This window comes from Leptidea sinapis, chromosome 34, assembly GCF_905404315.1.
Source record: "Leptidea sinapis chromosome 34, ilLepSina1.1, whole genome shotgun sequence".
Taxonomy (NCBI): Eukaryota; Metazoa; Arthropoda; class Insecta; order Lepidoptera; family Pieridae; genus Leptidea; species Leptidea sinapis.
The window spans coordinates 8,458,817-8,481,346 of record NC_066298.1 but is presented as its reverse complement, the minus strand read 5'-3'; the positions used below and the strand labels follow the sequence as shown (position 1 = coordinate 8,481,346).

The 22,530-nt window shown below is 33.7% G+C and overlaps 1 protein-coding gene across 3 annotated transcripts in view; it reads left to right on the top strand.

Moving 5' to 3' along the window:
- LOC126975036 (protein TANC2) overlaps window positions 1–22,530 on the top strand; it is a 241,067-nt gene that overhangs the window by 192,180 nt on the left and 26,357 nt on the right. For 2 of the 3 annotated variants that reach the window (XM_050822813.1, XM_050822815.1), the window contains 2 exons: window positions 20,279–20,692; window positions 21,257–21,370. In XM_050822813.1, the coding sequence (XP_050678770.1) occupies window positions 20,279–20,692; window positions 21,257–21,370 (528 nt within the window). The remainder of the gene's footprint in view (window positions 1–20,278; window positions 20,693–21,256; window positions 21,371–22,530) is intronic. The other variant, XM_050822814.1, reaches the window with a different exon arrangement.

Genomic DNA, 22,530 nt, shown 5'->3' with positions numbered 1-22,530 from the left:
CCATCCAGTTCTATAAAAATACAGCTTTATACTGTATAAAAGATAAGAGACTTGTTTACGATATGTTTACAACTAAAATTTTAATACGACGAAATTGGGCAATTTGTATAATGTCGATCTGGTTTTACGGTGCGCAGATTTTGTTTCACAGCTCTTTATATACGGCTAGGTATTTCAATGCTCGAGAATTTCATAACACTCCTTTCAATTTAAGCCACTTTCTTCGTTGAAAACATTGAATTAACTGAATTAACAAGAGAAAGGTGTTTTGATTCTTATATCAACAGAACGTATGGAAAGGAAAGAGATTTGTTAATTTCATAAGTCAACCAATTCTCTGCTTACTTTTGAATAAGTAATTAATTAATTTATGACTGCTCTCTTCTCTCGACTATATCTCTTTTTTTTTTTTTTAAAAAAGACGACAAACGCGCGTACGGGTCACCTGGTGTTAAGTGATCACAGGCGCCCACATTCTCTTACTATAAGAATCACAGGAGCGTTGCCGGCCCTTAAGGAAGGTGTATGTGCTTTTTCTGAAGGTACCGTTATACCGTGTCGTATCGTTCCGGAAACACAAGCAAAGGAAGCTCATTCCACAGATTTGTAGTACGTAGAAGAAAGCTCCTTGAAAACTGTACTGTGGAGGTTTTCTTTTAAGAACACAAAGCGTTTCTTATATTTTTTGATTGTTCCGATTTGGTACTATCTTTCCCTAGTCTAGAAAGTCATTAAGTGACAAAAGCATTGATAAAACATTATTGTTTTGTGTTTTTTATTTAATAAAGTATATATTTATAGTACAAGATCCCACTGCTCACATCTGCAGCTATCTGTTTCTTATTTGATAAAACAATTTTTAATGAATGTTCAGGGAGTGTGCATTGTATAAGCGATAGGTTAACCCTTAAAAAATTGGCCGCAATTATCTGTGATTAATTTAAGTAAGCAATAATTTTAAAACTATATTCTTATATAAAATTTTACGTCATTTTAAAGAAAATTATGTATAAATTGAGAAAAAAGCCCCCGCCCTCAACGGCAGAATCGAGCAGAGGGAGATCTTAAGCAATCATAATGTATATACTTATGCTTGTTTATCCATCTTTCGAAGGTCGAAATAAATGAACTGGCATAAAAGATGCTTCAAAGTAAGTCTGCTCGTTGCTTTCACAAAGTCACAATACTAATGACGCACCTTGCACTGTTTATAATAAATATTATCACCGCAATGGGATCTCTCATTAAACATGGAAGGTCTGCCCAGTAAATTGTAAGCGCTGGTCATTACCTGCCGTGTTTATTGACCGCATCTAATCGTACACGCATTACTAGAAAGCCTACATATGCTGAGATTCTAATAGCATGAAAGTGGATTAAATACTATGTTGTATGGCCGAAGGATATTCATATGTGGGAGAGAGTACTGTGCAATATATACGCGAGATTTCTTGCTATCATGCTAAAGATTTCAAGCTTGCAAACATGTAAATTATAAAATGTTGTTTTTGAATAAAAGGCTAAAAGTAAAGTAACGGCGTACATACTTCACGAATGGTCATCAGATTTTAAATAATAACACTAACATTAACAAACAACACACTAACTTTTCATTCTCAAAATATGTTTATGTACTCATTAATAAGAAATATAAGGAAATACCTATGATAGTATATATATATATCCATCACGATATCTCTGGAACTATAAGGCGTAGAGTCTTGAAATTTGGTAGTAATATTCATTTCGACGACTAGAGGTCATCTAAGAACTAACGATTTTACGAAATTCCACCTGCAAGGGTTTTTATTATGAACACAACAACTTCTGACGGGTAAGCTAGTAAGTAAATAAATAACGTTACGACCATCCTAACAGGACAGCTGCAACATTCCCCCCGGCCTGATTTCGTCCTGTTTTCGCTAGAAAGTTCCATGCCGCCTTAACCGTCTTAAGAACAAACATTTATAATAGAGAAAAACATGGGCTGTTCTTTATTTAAAAACAAACATTGATATTTAGTTATGAAAATATTTCCATAATTTTAAAATGTATCTCTTACAATCATAAGAAATATCCAAATTGTCTTCAATTAGGATATTTCTCGAGGGCATCAAACGTATGTTATGTAAAAGGTTATTTTTACAAAATCAAATATAAAATGCAACTATTGGATGATATTGATGACTAGCCTAGTGGTTAGTGAACCTACTACCTACTGAGGTAGAGGTCCCCGGTTTCGAATCCCGGTAGGTGCAATCATTTATATGATGAATATGAATGTTTGTTTCCGAGTCATGGATGTCTATATGTATTTATATTTATGTATGTTTTAGTAAGTATTTTGTATTAAATATATCGTTGTCTGGTACCCATCAGGCTATGCCTAGTTTGGGGCAAGATAACTTATGTAAGAGTGTGTCAATATTATTATTATATCAATTGGCATTGTTAAATGGGAAGCAGTCCTAAATATTATTTTTGAAAACCATCCTATTAATTGGCCAGTCTGATATAACTAATATTACATTTCAATATATTTACCATTCAATCCTTGTTCTCAAGGTATGCTAGGCTCTGAGGCCATAAAATTTCTGACCGTTTGTATCTTCGATAGCGCCGGTATCAAGAAACAAAATATAAAAGAAATAAACCAACAAAATATTTTAATAATTATCATTCCTTCTTTAGAACATTCCGTATGTGAACAAGGAATGCATCTGTAATGAGCATTATATGATCTTTAAGCGTTCCGAACCGAATACTTCGACAAATGACTTGGAATTTTAACTACTTAAAAATTTCCTTATTATATTATTTTGTTTAAATAAGTATAATGTGGAGCGCGACCAAGTTGTCAAACTAAGTTTGCTAACGTTCAGGTAGGTAACCTAACTCGTCTGTTTTTATTGTAAGGTTTCTCTTAAAGCTTTTTTGATGGCTTTCATATACATTCTTACTTAATGTTGTGAAAAGAGTTCATTTGTTTATTAGTTATGCTTTCACGCCTTAACAAAATAAATTCAAATTCAGATATTTTTATTTTAAATAGGATTAAAAATCACTCATTTAACGTCAAAACACCACCCATTCGAAAAGCTTAGTAGTAGAAATAGTACAGCTAATTTTCATAGAATTTGAGACACACGTTGTCAAAGTTCCGGAAAGGTATAGGATATATATATATATATAAAGCGAGTACGATACGTTATTCTTCGGGTCCACATACAACGAACAACGGTGAAAAATGCTATTCTAATCTGACCTTTGTTTGTGTAATAAAATAAGTCTTAATGGTATATATACTATATACATTATACGGTAATTTATGTGTACTAAACGATAATAGATGCTCTTCCTAAGATCGTCTATGCTCGTAATCCATAACTTATAATACAAAAAAAATATTTATTAAACTGTCAACAGATGGCGCTGTTTTCAATATTTTTTTCAATATTTTTTTCTAAAACCTATAATTTCCAAGCATTTCTGTATTTTTAGTCAGTAGTAAAGATAAGCTTTGAGGTTAAAGTGTTTGACCAAAAACACCTCTCATAAGTAATATTATATAGAGATAGTTTTAAGCTTAGCTATAAATTGTATTGAAATATAATGCAAGAAAACAGACGTTTAAATCAGCCATTCTAATTCCAGCTCAAGTTTACTTTGTTACGATAAAAGTAACGCTTGGCAGGATGATTAAGCCAAGCATAACCAGGCGTTTAAAGTCAGCTTAATCATAGTTAACTAAATAACGCTATTCGCAGTAATCACAGTTAAGTGCAGCAGCAATCTTAAGCTGACCTTGGTGAAGTTCCCATTATTTATGTCCACATATGGCCGAGTTCTTGCTACAAGTATGCTAATGGCCGTTATTAACCGGATTATCATTTTTATGATTGCATTTGTCGCTAATTATTATTGTAATACGTGTTTTCAGTAGCACAGCTTTGCTCAGACTTAACATACGTAAAGCTGAGTGGAAGCTTAGCATAATCTTTGTTTTTTTTTATAGTTATTTGACATTTGAAATTATACTAAGCTTAAGCCAAGACAGCTCAATGCAAACGTCAAGTTCTTGTATTATAACAGTCAGCTAAGTTTTACGTATGTAAAGTCTGACCATAGTCTAAATACGCTTTATACATCTCGATAAGAGTCGAGTTCAGATCTTAAAATCAATCTTACCAGTGGGAGGCTCCATTGCACAGGATGCCGACTAGATTATGGATACCACAACGGCGCCTATTCCTGCCGTGAAGCAGTAATGTGTAAGAATTACTGTGTTTCGGTCTGAAGGGCGCCGTAGCTAGTGAAATTACTGGGCAAATGAGACTTAACATCTTATGTCTTTTAACCCTTTGCTTGGCACTGTATCTCTGCAGATACATCAAAGTTTGAAAAATTTTAAGTCTATCATATTTTTTCTAAAACGAAAAATATCTATGCTAGTGAAATTAATGGGCAAATGAGACTTAACATCTTATGTCTTTTATGCCGCTCAGAATTTATGGGCTTTTCAAGAATCCGGAGCGGCACTGCATTGTAATGGGTTGAGCGTATCAATTACCATCAGCTGAACGTCCTGCTCGTCTCGTCCCGTATTTTCATATAAAAAATATACTTATATACTTTTGTTATTACCACCGACCCTACGGACTTTCTGTCATCGCAATGGTGGACATAGCAATAGTTAACTTGGTTATCATAGTAATGGTGAATGCTTAGCGAGGGCGGGTGTAGGTGGTTTTGTTAGTGGGTATTTCCGTAAAATCTGTTCTTAATGAGTGTGCCTCTAGCGAAATTAGTAACTATGATATATATGTTATAAGATTTAAAGTAAATATACTATTTAAAACAAAGGAACGTCTATAATCTCAACATGACTTCTTTCTCGAATAACATCAGGGTCATGGCGTGCATTGGTTTTCTAGTAGGTGCTGTGGATCTAACTATTCGTAGTTAAGCTCTGATATAAGCAAATATTGCTTACCACAGGTATTTGCCCCCTTATTCATAATAGTCTGCTAACTTAAAGCATTGCTAATTCTCACTCTGTCTTCTTCTATTGAGCTAAGTCAGAATGAGAAAATACACTCCTAAGCGGCTGTTTAAAGTAAGCGGACCATTATGAATAAGGGGGTTAGTAAATAGGGTAGGGAAATATTTTATGATTGGGTGTTGAATAGAAGTTTGGTAATAAAATAACGGAACCAAACTAAACTAAATTAACATTAACACTAGTGCAGCGGCTTCAAAGACATAAGATGTAAGGTCTCATTTGCCCAGAAATTTCACTAGCTACGGCGCCCTTCAGACCGAAACACAGTAATGTATACCCATTACTGATTCACGGCAGAAATAGGTGCCGTTGTGGTACCCATAATCTAACCAGCATCCTGTGCAAAGGAGCCTCCCACTGGTAAGAATACGTATAAGTAAGTTTTCATTTAAGTTAACTGCTACTAGTCCATAATTTTTTTTTAAATCATTAGAGGCTTCGAGTACTTCGAAAACTTTTTTTTATTATTATATGATAATAAACGCTCACGTAAATTAGTGATGATTGATGTTGAGAGCGATATTAACTTGATTTACGATCCCATGGTGCTCCAATATCTTAATAAACATCTGTATTTATGACTGACACCGCCCATTCAATCATTAACTAATTACAAAGCTAGATGACGTAACTGTAGATAAACGGTGACTAATTTAATGTCATCCCGCACACGACGCGTGCATACATTAAAGTGCACTATAAGTGTCAATGTCAAGGAACTGTCATTGTATTATATCAGTAACTACTTATATTTTTTTTATGAAAATAAGGGACGAGACGAGCAGAACGTTCAGCTGATGGGTAATTGATACGCTATGCTGATTACAATGGAGTGCCGCTCAGAATTCTTAAAAAACCCAAAAATTCTGAGCGACACTACAATAATTGCGCTCGTCACCTTGAGACATAAGATGTTATGTCTCATTTGCCCAGTAATTTAATTACTAGTCTATAAATCTATTGGCTCTGTTTGTACCATGAAGTTTGTATAATTCGTTACGCTTTAACGCCGGAGCTACGGAACCGATTTTGATGAAATTTAGTACAACGATAGACTAAAACTTGGGATAGGACATAGGCTACATTTTATCCGGGAAAAAACCATGGTTCCCGCAGGATTTGTGAAAAACTGAAATTCAAGTCGATGAGCTGTAACTATACTAATAGTAGTAGGTTTAGTTTTCCATAGCAATATTTCTCGAAATAAGATTCATATTATATGTTGGGAACGGGAGCGAAAACGGGAACCGGAACTGGAATAGGACGTGAGATAATCTTCAATTCTAAACTTGCCTATTATTTAAGAACCCTTTATCTACGCGGCAGAAGTCGCGGGCATTAGCTAGTGATAAATAAAAAGAACCAACAATAGAGACTGCCGAACTACATAAAATTTTAAAAAACAATAGTCACTTATTTAAATAAAACACTTAAAGAATTAAAACGCGTGTACTTGTAACTGTTTTTACATTAGATTATTCCCCCCAGAAACCGAGATCTAGAAATGTCTTGAATCGTCGGGCTAAGTAAAATAAAAATGTAACTTTTACGCAAAAATCTAATGTAAAAACAGTTACAATCACACGCGTTTTAATCCTTTAAAAGTGTTTTATTAAAATCATGTGTATAGTTGTCTCTTTTATGCACACTTATGAAGACAATGCCGACAATACTTCATCTGGAAATACGGATCTAACCATGAAACTAAGTTTAATTACATTATAGAACAAAAGTCCATATTTAACTGGAATCATTAGAGTTTCACTTAACCTATAGCTCACAATACAAAGACCAATTTATTAAGTTAATCTAAAAGTACATGGCTTCGATGTTAATCAAAGAAGAAACTATGTGCAATAGTCACTTATGTTAAAGTTATGAAGTGCTTAAAACAAGTATCGAAATCAAATCCTGAACTATAAAAAGTGGAATGGTGATGTATTACTGATCTATTCGCCTATTTTAATCGTAATGATATAAAAAGTGACCTTAATCAAAATCCAGTCAATTTGATGGGATTCGTGTTTTTGTGTGTATCAATCTTGAAGCGATTTGTCTGCTTCCTTTGAGGTGTTATTTTAAAATTATTTCTTTATTGTTCATTTGAAATTATTATGGATGATTTGTAAGAATATTTTTAAGGTTAAAGTCTTACGAGTTAACGCGCAAACTTGAGTCCTCTTTTGAATTATTAACAAAATTCCTACTAGCCTTGTCACACTTGTCATGAGAAAACTCGATAGAAAATAAAAGTTTATCCCAGTTTATGATTTTTCGGGAGAAACCTGCATGGCTGGTGTATATGGTATCCCCAGCAATGCTATAAACACATAGGCATAACAAATATTTGAGTCATTCATTTGACATATAAAGGAGGAAATGTAGGAGTACTCAAATACTGAGAGAACTCTAGCATTCACAGACTGGAGCTTGATGTTATAATATTAAAAGATTTTCGAACTGTAAACTTAACTTTCAACACTGCATATTTATTGATGGTAAATGATGTAATGTTTTTTTTATTGCAACTAGTTTTTACCCGCGCCTTCGTGCGCGTGCAATAGTTTTGTTATAGTACTTTAGGCAGCATTTTTTAATTTTTAATATACATACTCACTTTGCAAATAATACACAACAAACTGCTGTGCTTGATACATTTTTATAAGAAACCAACTATAGAACTTTAATCTCCCTTTTTCATCCTCATACACGTCTAAATTTTAAGACCGCTAGAACAGATGTTTATTTATTTCTTTACAAGTGCCTTAATACAAATCTTCATGGTGTTATCTTCCATAATAACTTTCATACAAATTTCCACCCCTAATAACAACACCCCTATTAAAAGGTAGCCTATGTCCTTTCCCATGCTCATGTCTATCTCTGTAATAAATTTCATCAAAATCATTTCAGTTGTTTAGGCGTGAAAGCGTAACAAACAAACTTACATTCACATATATAATATTAGTAGGGATATCGTTTAATTTTAGAAAGTTTTTATTAAATCGGAACCCAAGGAGTGCGAATCAAGCTAGGACCTTTTATACATGTGACATTTAGAGGTTAGAGCTTCTGTAATCACGTTAAAAAGGAACATAACATATAAACTAAAGTGCCTTTTAAGTTTTACGATCATTCATCCATTTAACAGCACTACAAACTCACATTCAAATTGAACAGTAGTTTCTTATCAGCCCCAACTATTCGATTTTGTTAAATAAATAATTTTATCGCCTCTCTGAAGCATGGTGAGAACTATCTAAAAGGGATCAGCGATGACAAATGGCTGACTCTAATGTCCTGACAATGAATATTGTAATAAAGGAGATAATCATATTCTAACCTCACGTACTTGGAAGGGTCGAATTAAATATTGAAATATTACTCGTTTATTTGAAACTTAACTGCACTTTTCGTATAAAATCCGAATAACTCCAGCTTATGAACTACTTAATAATCTTATAAGAAATACTGTTATAACAAAACAAATTAAAAAAAGATAAAAAATACTCTAACGGATACATTTAAGCTAAACTATTACTTACCTCCTTGGTAAGGACTTGAAAGACATATCACGTGTCTTATTGTCTCCCTATATAAAACAGATAAAATAATTAAAAAAAAAAATTTTTCGTCACCTACAGTAAATCGATCCACATTTACAATTATTCAGTAATTTCTGTTTCATTTACATTCACAATATATAGTAATAAAATTAACATTTTTATTTGCATACATTATCAAAATCTTAATGCTAAATCTATATATATAAAAATCAATTGCTGTTCATTAGTCTCGCTAAAACTCGAGAACGGCACGACCGATTTGGCTAATTTTGGTCTTGAATTATTTGTTGAAGTCCAGGGAAGGTTTAAAAGGTTTGAATAAACATAAAAAAACTAATAAGAATTTTTATATTTTTCTAACTTTCTAAGGAGATAAAAAATAAACTTCCTTAAAACACGGGTAACACTTAAAAAAGGATTCCTTTTGTTTGTTTTAAGTTTTTTTTATACAAAAGTTAGGTCTTTTATTTATCGATTGAAGTACGAAGTACGGTAGTACGAAGTCTGCCGGGTCAACTAGTATTCGATAAAAAGTACCAAAAATACTGGTAGCAGTTTCGCTAGATAGCTGGTCCGATCTGTTGGCGAAAAATAGCTGCCAGCGCTTGCGTTTCCAGTAGCTTTGTAGACACGCGTAGATAATACTTTATACTATATTCTCTTCGCCTCTGGACCCCACAGGCCAATTGTCGCGACACTAAACGCAAGACTAACTGAGACGGACATATTTGAGATATCTACTGTTTTCGTATGTTCTAATTGCAAAATTGAAAACACAACTACTCTACCGTGAATAGATTTTATATTAAACAGTCACTTTGTTTTAGTATATTGCTCAAAATAGGAGTTAACTGTCAACACGATTTTTTTTCAGCCATCGCAGTTAAAATGATCTTAGCTTAAAATAACAAAAAAAAAATATTGAATCAGGCGTTACTTTGCGGAAATCCATAATTATACAAATGATTTAAGTTTTCTCGAGTGTTAATTCCGCCAACATTTGTTTTTAAAACAATTCGACACGTGTTTCGCCTCTACACGAGGGATCCTCAGGACGTGATGCCTCGCCAAAATCTGGCACGAGACAAGTCGAATTGTTGTATAATAATTAATGTTGTAAAATATATAATTAAAAATAAATGTTGGCGGAATTAACACTGGAGAATATAATAATAAAATAACAAAAACAAATAAACATCTACTTAAGTCTACATGTCGACACAATAATATATGTTTCATCACTTTAAAATACGTAGTCTGAATAATACTTACTTTTAAGTTTAAACAGGGTAATCTTAATAAAACAACGATAACTAAAAGTCGTGCTACAAAAGTAAACATAGTTTTATACTAATTATATTTACGTGTGTAATGTAATTACATTACAATAATAATTTGAACTTTTATAATATGAGCGCCGCCCGATAATACGAACCGTTAAGAGTCTTAATGCAACAAAAAACCAAAATGCATTCTGAAAGCGATTAAAATGATGCAATTTTTGAGTCACTTTTGCTTCGTCGATAATCTATAATCAGCTTAATATAAGTGCATGTATAATCGGTATACTTTGGTTTCGAAATGATAAAGTAACGCCACGGCAAATAAAATAACGCAATGGAGAGGGCTACGCTCGGAGATTACCTGCGAGATCGAATCAGAAATGAGATCCGTAGGAGAGCCAAAGTCACCGACAATGCCCAAATTACTACGAAACCGAAGTGGCTGTGGGCAGAAGGCAAAAGTCCTAGAATGGCGACCACGCACCGGAAGACGCAGTGTCGGTAGGCCTCCCACAAGATGGTTCGACGTAATACGTTTGATGAAGGCAGCGCAAGACCGATCGTCGTGGAGATCTTTGGGGGAGGCCTTTGTCCACCAGTCGATGTCTTCGGGCTGATGATGTGAAACGCCACGACGCGGACGGCCGTCAGCTTGTTAAGAGTTGTGGGTAACATGAGCTATGATATACAACACTCTACCCTCAGAATTAAGAAATGACTCGCCTTCTTTAAAGCTAGTATGCAAAGATATATTGTTCTTAAAAATTGTTCACTCATTTTCGTGAGTGGATATTACACGGTTATAGGTAACAAACTCAATAACCTCGTTTGTAAACACTAATTGTTAAATTATTATTTCTCATGTTAGTGACTTACGTTTTAGAGAATAAAGTTTATTTAAACGGAATTAAAACTTCAGAATTTCCTACAGATGTTATGTACTGAATAAAGTCGATGTCGAGTCGTTTTTCACGGATTATATTTTATAACTTAAATAGTTTATAGCAAATATATTATCTTTTCCTCTACAATCTTTTATAAAGGCTTCAAATAGCTTCTGCATGCAGTTTTGTATAAGTTGAGTTATACTTTGACTTTCACAGCCCGATAATGGATGACCACTTTTTCTAATTACGAAGGAGCTAATTCCAAGCAAGGCTGACAATCAAAAATCAATATATTCGCTTTCCTTTTCTAACTTAGAGTAAGAGATGTCCTTTTCTTTCTCACGCTTATTTATTGTATACGCTAGTATTTTGTGAGTTTATGGTTTATAAGTTGAGTTTCATTTTCCTCGCAGTACTTATACAGTTGTAGTTCCTTTGTGGCATGACAATTATCTTGGGAAGGATAGTTTCCCCTTGCCTTCTGCACCTCTTTGTTGTCTGTTGTTTTTTTTAACACAATCGAGGCGATACAGCCAGTTCACAGAACGTAGTATTTTCTTTAATTAAAACGCGTGTAATTTTAACTGTTTAATTAAATTTTGCGCTAAAGTTAAATTTTTATTTTGTCGTCGGGTTACATTTCAAGACCTTTCAAGTCCCTTAAAAATTTTTTGTTCGTAGAATGTCTTATCGTCCCGGGTAAAGTATGGCAACCTAAAATCATAAAAGGCTTGGATCAACCAAATGAAAGCTGCAAAGCTATCGGAGAGAAATGGCCTAAAATTGACGGGTGCATTACATCTTCCCCTAACAAAAGTTCTTGACAACCTCGACCAGAACGTATCTACCGAGAAGAGTAGGTTAATCTAAAGAACTGTATCACTGTATCAAGTATGTAGCTCACACTCAAGTTAACATTGTCAGCTCACTAAATAATGTATTCATTTAAGCAAATATCTTATGCGTAAAAAATGCTTGATTATTATGATTTGATAATAATAATAGTAGTGCAAAGTAGGTATAGTAGGGTAGTACATAATAGTATTATGTTTATCGAGTTTCACATCTAGTCCCTATATATCAGGACACGCCATAAGCTTACCTAATGCATGGCGTCTATCTTAGCTTATCTATAATCTCGCTGTCAACAAACGAACAATTTGAAATGTTGTCAACAACTGCCCGCTTACTTATAAAATCGTAAATTTTGCGACACGATATTATTATGAAAGTTGCTTATATTTTTAGCCTTAAGGAACTTTTACATACAATACTCAGGGTTTGAATTAAGTCAGTTTTAACATAGTAAATTATTGTATCAAATTGTAATTTTGTCCTTAAGTGTTAATCGCTATGTCACTTTGGTTGGCTTACGTTTTTTGAAGAACAGATTCACAATTTATTTGATACAAGTATACATCGTTAACTGATGGATAAAGGTCTTCCCTAAAGGTAGTAGTAGTCGTATTAGAAATGACATCAAAAATAAGTCTAAAGGAATCAATTAAGAGAAAATAAATGCAGTTTAAGCCTTTTTTATGCCTCTTAAAGTTCTGCTTGACGATCGGTCCTACGCTGCCCTCATCCAACATATTCTGGCGAGATTGACTAAATCATCGGTCCATCTTGTGTGGGGCAATAATTAAGAAGTCGGTAACATCACACAACAAACTTTAAAACATGCATTGATTACAATGCCATCTTATGCATATGATCTGCTCATTAGGGCAGGCCCTACGTGTAAGTGCTCCCTACTTAGCCCTACTTCCTCATGCGCAGCCTTTTTGTGTTGAAGGATTGGATTACGGTTTTGGAATGCATTAAAATCGGAGTGTTGCTCCAGAGTTTACTACACTCATGTGAATATGATTTATCAAGGGTTGATTTAACAAGAACGCATGAACGATTCTTCGCCTCTTCACTTCTTCCCGTAAAACAACTTTATGTAGAAATATATCTGCTTAAAACCAGATCCCTCAAAACAAACATTAATTGCGCTGCATTGCAATTACTTAACATTATTGCAATAATCGAGCCTATAGCTCATACAATATTATTAATTAATTTCAATTAAGTAAGACACTATAAAATTAAATCTTATCGTCAAACGATCAGTAATAAAGCCAAAACGTCGTTATAAATAAACGAACTTTCACACTTGTTGTACGACGTACGTTTGAATTGAGTACATAAACACTAAGACCAGCAATAGCTTTGTCTAATATTAAATGTTCCTGGTTGAATTTATTGGCGATGTTAATTAAGCAAGCTGGTATAAATCTTCCTTTCTCTTCGTATCTGGGAATCGATAGCCCCATTTACGCGTCAATCGATGGGGCAAAGTTGAATAAAGATGTCGTGATTGTTGGATGGTCGGCTAAGATACAGATTTTAGAGACAGTGAGATCAGATGACATGGAGATTATTTGCTTGCAAAATATACGGATGTGTATTGTTATCATTTGATATGATTATTTGCCAAAGTGGCTTTATTGCAGTTCAGAGTAGCCCTGTTTCATTGAGACACTTATAGCTCTCTGCTAGGATTGATTTTTTTTCATGATCCTTACCGTTTTGGAGTATTTTGATGTATCTCAAGTTGTAGAATGGGTACTTTAGGATTGAGAGGTGTTTGTTTAATACGCAGTGTCCCTTTAGTGTCCTGGTAAAAATGCCTAAGTCTTCGCTACTTAGCCCTCTTGCCTCATGCACAGTCGGTCTGTTGAAGGCTAGGATTAGGGTTTTTGGATGGGTTCAACCCGGAGTGTTGAACAAGATGACTTGGGACACCACAGAAGGGTTCATTGTTAAATTGCGTTCTTTTGGCAACAATTCTTTGATAATAGGTAGCTCATGCAAAATTATATATTTTAAATACTTTTCATTCATGTTTTTATTTAAAAAAAATTGGGCCTGTAACTTTTATATTCATGCAACTATACATTGTTTCAAATTCTGTTAATTTTAAACAATGCATCATTTATGTTTAATTAAGTATATTCTATTAAATATATCGTTGTCAAGATAATTTGTGTAAGAGTGTGTCAATATTATTATTCTTATTTATTTCGATTTTAAAACATTCCAACGCACATAGAGTGTCGAAGAGTTAAAATATAATATGTTATCTGACTTCCATCGATCTTGATAAGTAAATTAAGCAATTTGTCAGAAACATAAAGCTCTTACAAAGCGCTATTAGCTTAAGACTAGGCAGAAATTGTTAAGATAATATTTCAATGTATTTATTAGCGATACGGCCTGGTTGTACGTTCCTAAGCTTATTTCCTTAAAATAATAGAATCTTGATAACAAATTAAAATTAACATTTAATGTCCTAGTTCTAAAGATTTTTGTCGTGAAATCTTATGATCACGGTGACAATCCAAAAACATTTTTAAATACTAAATTTTTGTTACGTACCGTTATCAGTTACAATACTGTAATACTGTAATATATATTATCATTTTACTGCACCACTCATTTCTGTTCATCCGTTTAAAACCATTGGGAGGCTCCTTTGCACAGGATGCCGGCTAGATTATGGGTGTGGTACCCATACGGCACGTATTTCTGCGGTGAAGCAGTTATGTGTAAACATTATTGTGTACCAATGTGGGCACCGTACCAAATCAAATCAAAATAACTTTATTGATGTAGGTCAAGGAAATGACACTTATGAATGTCAAAAAAATACCAAGTGAATTGAGAGTTGAACAAAGCAAACAAAATTTTATAACTCGAACGGTTAGCTCAGTTGGTTAGAGCACCGGCACGGAACGCCGGAGGTCGTGGGTTCAATCGCCGCATCATTCATAAAGTTTTGTTTTTCAAATTTTATTTGTATATTAATCCAAGAAGTGAGGATTATCACTTTAAAAATATAACATATTGTTTACCTAGTGAATTTACTGGGCAAATAGGCCTAAACATCTTATGTCTGAAGGTGACACACAAAAACTCGAATAGTTTGGCCAGTAAAAGGCTTTCAGTATGGCCCACGTTATCGGGTGTTCTATTATAGAAGCAGATTATTCTTAGGTTACAGCTTAACTATAACATACTATTAGATCAACTGTTTTATTATGCACCTGTGTGAACATATCTTTACATTAATAAAACAGACAAGCAGGTGCAATCAGTTATGGTATTAAATCAAAACTAACATTATCGGCATAATCCACCTTCATTAATATTAAACGCAACTTGTTCTAGTTCGCAAATTGAATGCGGCGGAATTCCATATTGCTTATTTATGTAATCAATCAATGATATGGATCTGAAACCTCAAAATGTCATCGTAAGGTACTGTGACGGTCTGCTTAACTTTTAAGCAGTATCTCATAATAAAATTTTCAATAACGGAACTACTTTGATATCACGCTTGTTGGAGAAAAAACAATGTTAGCATTAAACATAGAATTCCTTCTCTGACCGACCTAGTTAACTAAATATTGGTAACTCCTGTGATTTGTGGAACTAATTGCCTATTCTGCTATTAGTCTTTCGTATTTTTGCCAAATATGCAATAATATTTTCACATAATAATATATAATATAATAATATTGACACTATTTACACAATTTATCTTGCCCCAAGTTAAGCATAATAAATAGCCTGTGTTATGGGTTACAAGACAATGATATATTTAATACAATATACTTACTTAAACATACATAAATTCATATAAACATACATAAATACATTTAAACATCCATGACTCGGAAACAAACATCCATATTCATCATATAAATGCTTGCACCTACCGGGATTCAAACATAATATTACGGTAAATGAACATGTTTATGTACTACAGTAGGTACTCATCATCATAATATCAGCCGGAAGACGTCCACTGTTAGGCAAAGGTCTTCACAACGATGGGTCCTGCGCTGCCCTCAAGGGCGCCGAGGTAGAGAAATTAATGGACTAATGAGACCTAAAAAGCTTATGTTTCAAATTGACGAGAGCAATTGCGATTCCGCTCAGAAATTTTGGTTGCATCGAGAATCCTGAGCGTCACTTACCTTCAGGTAAATATCCTGTACGTCTAGCCTGTTCTCATAAATCTCAAAACCCCTAAATGTCACATACTATGACGACGCTTTCGTCCTTTCAATAAAAATTACCGACACTAAGTGGGTCACAGAAGGCGTGTGAAAGTATCCAAGTGTTTTGATACATTTAATGTAAAGGTACTGTTAGCTGCGGCTTCCGATAAGATCGACACGATGTGTCATCGTGAAGCGAATATCGCAACAATTCGTGCAACACGGATCTACGTCACGACCCTTCGCTATCTGGTGACTAGTCTTAATATTGAACGGGAAATATTTAATTGAGACTGAAAACATATAATGTTAAGACTAAGAAGTAGACAAGTGCGAGTCTGACTCGGGCATCTAGAGTTTTGTACTGGTGTTATAAAAAGGCAAAATAAAACGCGCGTTGGAGCTATGAAGCAGGCAGTCGTGTTTACTGTTGTATGTAAACGGTACTTTTAATGTATCTGTCTGCACGAAATATGACGTTATTTCATAGTGACATCACAAAGGTGACTTTTCGCTGCTGCTACAAATAAAATATTCAGGGGATAAATACAATATCCCAGAACGCAATTTAAGAAATTCTAATAGAGTTGTACTATCTTTTCGAAGACCTTGCACTACTCGAACAGTCTTCAACTAATCCATGATATGGTTACCAAATAGAAACACTTTCTCGGTTATAAAAGGTTTGCATAAAGATTATGAACATTAATAACCTAAACATTGCTTGAATTGCACAATAACTTGCACAATTACAAAACCTTGAGCTTATCTATAACAATCAACAAAGATAGGACGTGGCAAATTGTGACAGAATACAAATGTTATCCTCATAATTTCTAACAAATGTCACGTCGAGGCGACACTGGCATGGCACATGAACAAATAGTGAGAACTTATATAAATGGCAAAAGCATTCATGGAGGCAAAAAAATGTACCAAAACGTTATAGAGAAAGGAAAATGTATTACATGATGTGGCTTTTACTTCAGACGTTTTTGATCATAGATATACATGTGACCCAGTTTATGAAAGTATAAACGTGACCGTGTTGCTTGTTTTTATATAGTTTAAGCGAAACATTGATCCTAGCATAAATAACGCTGACCAATATTTGATAGACATTTTTTCTGTTTACTATTATGAGAATGCTGAAATACCTAAGTGTGTTGTGTTAACTATAAATTATAAAATCAAAACATTATATAGATAAAATTTTATTAGTTCTAGAATAGACACATTAAAACCGTTAATATTTTATATTTTAAGTATTGTCAGTAGAAATTTCTTATACAACCTCACAACCGCTCCTTTACTAATCAGTGAATAAATTTAATACATAAATCATCCAAAACACAGATGATTACGATAAATTATAGCTTCATTAATTTGACATCTATAGGAAGTGACCAGTGATACCAACATTATTTCTGAACCAATTACTTTTTGACAATTTAATAATATTGATTTGAATGATAATGAACAAAATGTTGAGTTAATTTCGTTAAGCACAATAGATGAAGAAGATTCAACTTGACACACATCTGTGTGATCTCACGTAGATCTGATATCTATAGGCCCTTAAGTTAGAACGTTTATCACGTGACGTGCATTCGTAGTACATGCTAGTGAAATTGACTCTCACTAAACACATCTTGAGATGTTATCGTTGAAGATAGTTACATTGATATCGTAAGCATTAGAAGAACATAGTTTTATAATTTTTGAGTGTGTATTATTAAAGTAACCTTTATTTTAAATTACGACTCAATTATCATGACATAAAATGTACATTTAAACAATTTGTTTTGTTTCCTAGGTATCTAGCAGTAGTTGGAATCGTCATCAGCTTGTGAGTTTTTGTTCAATTTTGAACTAATTAACTAATTGAAAGCAATGGGTATTACTGAGTATTTTTGGTATTTAAACATGGTACAGAGTTATAGCTGTTACTTATCGTGACATTTAATATAAATATAAGTATCTAATTAAAACTTTTCATACCAATGCGAAATGATCGTCCAAGGTGGCATACTGGGGCCGCTTTTCTAAATTGTATATCACGTTGACAAAAAACCTACAACAGCATTATTCACTTAGCGCTGGGTACTGTCTGACGTAATAACCAATTTAAATAACACCCAGAGAATCACACGGCCAACTAACAGTAGCAAACTTAAACAATAACGTTAATTGGGCGTAATAGCTTCACACATCGCAATTAACACATTACTCACATAGTATAAGCAATGGTTTTGTGCGTTAAAGGAGCATGTACAGTTATGTGTTTCCACCGTAATAATAAGACTTAGACCCGACAGACGCTTTAAGATGCTTCAAACTTGTTACCTATCATTCTAACTGATCGCCTTGCGTAGTAAATTGTCGAGGAAATAATCGTTCTGCTATCTACAGACCAACATATTATATTATTATATCATATTTGAAGTATGAGGTATTTTGTATGAGGAAGCCTTATAGAACGCACAAAAACTATTACACATTACACAACTGCTCTATAAAAACTGTAACAAACAGATGTGGCAAAAAGTTTCGCTCCTCGTGATCCACTTGACCGGTCACCTGGCAGTGACCATGACTCATCGTCTGCCAACTCAGTCAAATTCGCACGCTACCCCGACCAAACTCAATTAGATCTATATTCATTTTATAGTGTTTATATTTGGAACGATGTGCATTGGGTTAAATTATTCATCCTGCTCACCACATTCATTAAGGAATTTCATTTTTACGAGATTTGCAAATTGTAGGAATAAAATGCAGATTTCATGGAGCTATTTAAAAGATAATGAGCTTTATGTTTGCAGACAACTGTTTATGCCATTCTTACTACCTCAACCGATTTTTTCAAATTAAACATTAAATATCTTATTTTCTACTCTTCAATAAACAAAATTAGAAATTGTTTCTTTTGTGTAATCTATTTATGACTGTTTTTACTGATGATTAAAATTATTTCTCAATACCAAAAGGCCTCTTTATCAATATAAATTATATGCTTATTATGTTATGCAATAAAGTTTCATCGGCAATAATTTACGATAATAACTCAATTATTTATAATATTTGGACAGTCACAGAAAGAGAAAAATGATTAAACTAAGTATAATTTCGAATGTCTCAGTATCAGTAATAAGTAGTGTTTTCTTTTAATATCATGGTGTCGAAACTTGATTATCAAAATACAATTGTGCAAAATTAAGTAATTTACGATCGAGCAGTAATTACGAAGCATAAAATGTTACTGACATCAATATTACTGATGTGACACACAAAAGTATAGCAATTTATAAATGAAACTATACTTTATCTTTACGACTTCATTCAGAAAGTTGCACTCAGGGCGTTATTATTACCAAATTGCACGTAAATGAAGACGCTTAAAACATTCTACAAACTACGTTATATTATAAGTGATATAGCAGCAATCCACTTAAAATTACTTGATGTAACTATCGATAAGATAGCTACAGTGAATAAGGAAAGCAAGCATTCTATGATATAAATTTAACGTGTGGTCACCTTCTCATGTCACCTAGACTTGTATTCGTTATTACAATTGTAAAATAAAGTAAGCATTTAAAAACAAGATGTCACAAATAAACATCATTTAGTATTGACACCATTTCAAATTTGTTATGTCAGTTTTTACACTAAAAGTTATGACATGTTATTTATTATAAAATCACAAAAAAAAATGATCTCAAATTAGTACTCCGTATTAAATAAGAATTTTAAAGGTCAAAAATGGAAAGTGACCCTCTGGCATCGTAAACAAGTCCCGAGTCGATTATGCAAAATTTTTATTTACACGAAATTTATACGTAATGAAAATAATATATCAAGTTAATGATTATTACAGTGCTTTCGATATCGTTAATAAAAAATTAATAGAAGCAGCGGCAATTTTCTGGAAAACAGCAAAAGCACAAGTCGTTAGTGTTTAAAATCGTGCAGCCAATTATGTTAGCAATGTCATTTGTCGCTGCGTGAATCATGAACTTGTATGTCTCGAAAGACCGTGTCGCGACTCTCACGCAAACGACATTCGTATTTAATTACATACGCTTGATTTATAACTCATTTAATTCGAAACTGTTGATTTAAGACCCACAAGTAACTTAAGGATGGTACGTTAATGAATTCAATGCGACTTTTTATAAAACCTTTTACAATTACTGGAAACTTTGGAGCAGTTCTTAGAAATAATTACGGCTCTTTCCCAATAATAAACGCAGTTATTAAAATGTTTCAAAAATTTCAACTGCTGAAATCTCGAACTTTAATTAAAACGTCATTTCAAGAATCTTTATATCGCAAAGTAAATTAATATACACGACAGTACCGTGTTAGCATATTAAGCAACGGAAAACTTGTTTTTAACGATAATAACTATATTTTATCCTTTCAGATCTGGCGGCGTTACGGCAACTACTAGAGAGCGAAACAGGCGGCACTACATGTCCAAGTTGTAACATGCCCTTTGATAAGGGCAAAAAGAGAAAGCTGATCGATACGTGCGGACATGAACGCTGTTACGCTTGCATGTTTAGGAATGAAGCGTGCCCTATATGTGCAAGAAAAAGCCAAGGAAGAAAACCAGTTATGGAGAGATATACTCCTTCACCGCAGAGACTGTCTGATCCAGAATGGCAATCACCGTTACGTCTGCCTAAACCACCAAAGCAAACATCGACATTGGCACAAAGTTGTCCCACACCACCCCACACGAGAAGAAGATTCTTTTTAAGTCCAAAGTCATTAAGAAGTCCATTTGGTCAGCGCAGCAGTCGGCATTCACAAGAAAATCACGTACCATTGTCTGGTAAGATACACACTAGATAAATCGTGTAGGTACATGTCAGTTACATTGATACTTTGCGCTGATTCGTAATCTCATTCAATAGCCTCTCTGCTAGGCGCTTTTATACATCAAGAGGATTCCACAGGTCGTAAATAATGGTGGAGTGACAGTTGTGCAGCGCCCACACATTACCCGCCGGATGTACGTAGGGGTTCCGCAAAGGACCGGTTGCTCACCTAGCGTATTAATACCTATGTAATCGATCGAACTTTTGCAACACTGTCCACGCAGACAGCGAGCCGTCGTTTCGGTTCTGTATTATTTTCTATTACCATAAATTACATCATTCTTGTTCACGTCAAATTTAAAACCACTTCGCTCAGAAATGTAACTTGTTGATAAAGTATTTGATATAATTTTGCTACTACACTTAGCATTAAACAACACTTGAGTCATTTCCAATAACTATTTACTGTTGTCAATATTGTTGTTAATGTTTACTTATAAAATTTCCTGGTCTCAGGATAACATCGTCAATAAAGCTTGTTTACATTATTAGTTTAAGAATGTGGATGTTTTTAACAGGATTACCAGAAGAAGGTCCCAGAAGCGCGGCGTGGACGAGTCTTGTCTTCAATAAAATAAGATCGTTGTGGTCCGCGCACTCATCCGTGCCGCAGGGACTCAATCAATTGACAGGCACGAAACGATTATTATGTCGAATGAATGTCGATCGAATCGATAAAAATGATATATGGGTCCATAAAATAAAATATGACCCAGATTCTTTAATATTAGGGTATTCAATTTCAAATTGATGTCATTCTCTAGCAATTTGATTAATTTTATTAGCTGTGGCTAATCTACTGCAGCTATTTAAGAATTCGGAGCAATGATGAACATGCTTAAGTTAATCGAGTTATAAAATCGATTGGTTTCGTCAAATCGAGACTTCCAAGGTTTTGAATGCAGTAAACAAATAACTACAATTCGATCCACATTCCATCGATCGAGCACGGCGTCCATTTTTGCACACCTTATTGCGTTCGCAAGTCGCTCCATTTTATTTGATGCACAGCTTTTTATCGCGACCGGTTTTTAATGTCGTTTGTTTTGTATTTATTTAATATGTGTTTGAGTATGCAGCCTGATTCATTCGTAACTATTTTGTGTTAACCGTTAAGTTATTTGAATATTTATTGTTTCTAGGCATCGTTTTTTAGTAACCAAAATTACTTTAGATTCATACCTTTTTTTTGATTGGAGATTAGTGTTAACAGATACTCATTTATACATTTTATAAGTAATATACTAAGGTATATTTCGATAAGTTTCAAAAGAAGTTATAGACAATAATATAATAAGTTACTTTTTAAGAAGATAATCTATTAAATCAAGGATCTACAAAAATTAAGCATTTATTTTGTTATTCAATTTTGTATCTATATAAAGGACACTGGACTCATCAGTTATGGATTGATACAGTTATGTATATTCTTACTATGAATATTTGTTGATCTTTTGTTACTATTAATCTATGCATTTTTTGGTAGTAAATTATTAATCATATCTATAACGTCTTATTTATATAAAACTACGAAATGAAATCACTTTCACTTGAAAAAAATTTCGTATTAGAGCGACGTGAAAATATTTGAAAGTGTTAAGTTAACAAGTGCTTTGCAATGGCACCATTTTCTTTTTTTGTGTTCTGCTAACGGTGGTCAGGTCAATATTCTACGCCGATTCGACAAGAAACTTGATTCTTCTCCGATTCGGCAAATTTTTGAAAAAATCTCTTTACAATGCCCGTACAGTTTTAATCTACAAATTCAAATAATTTCAATCTCTAGGAAATC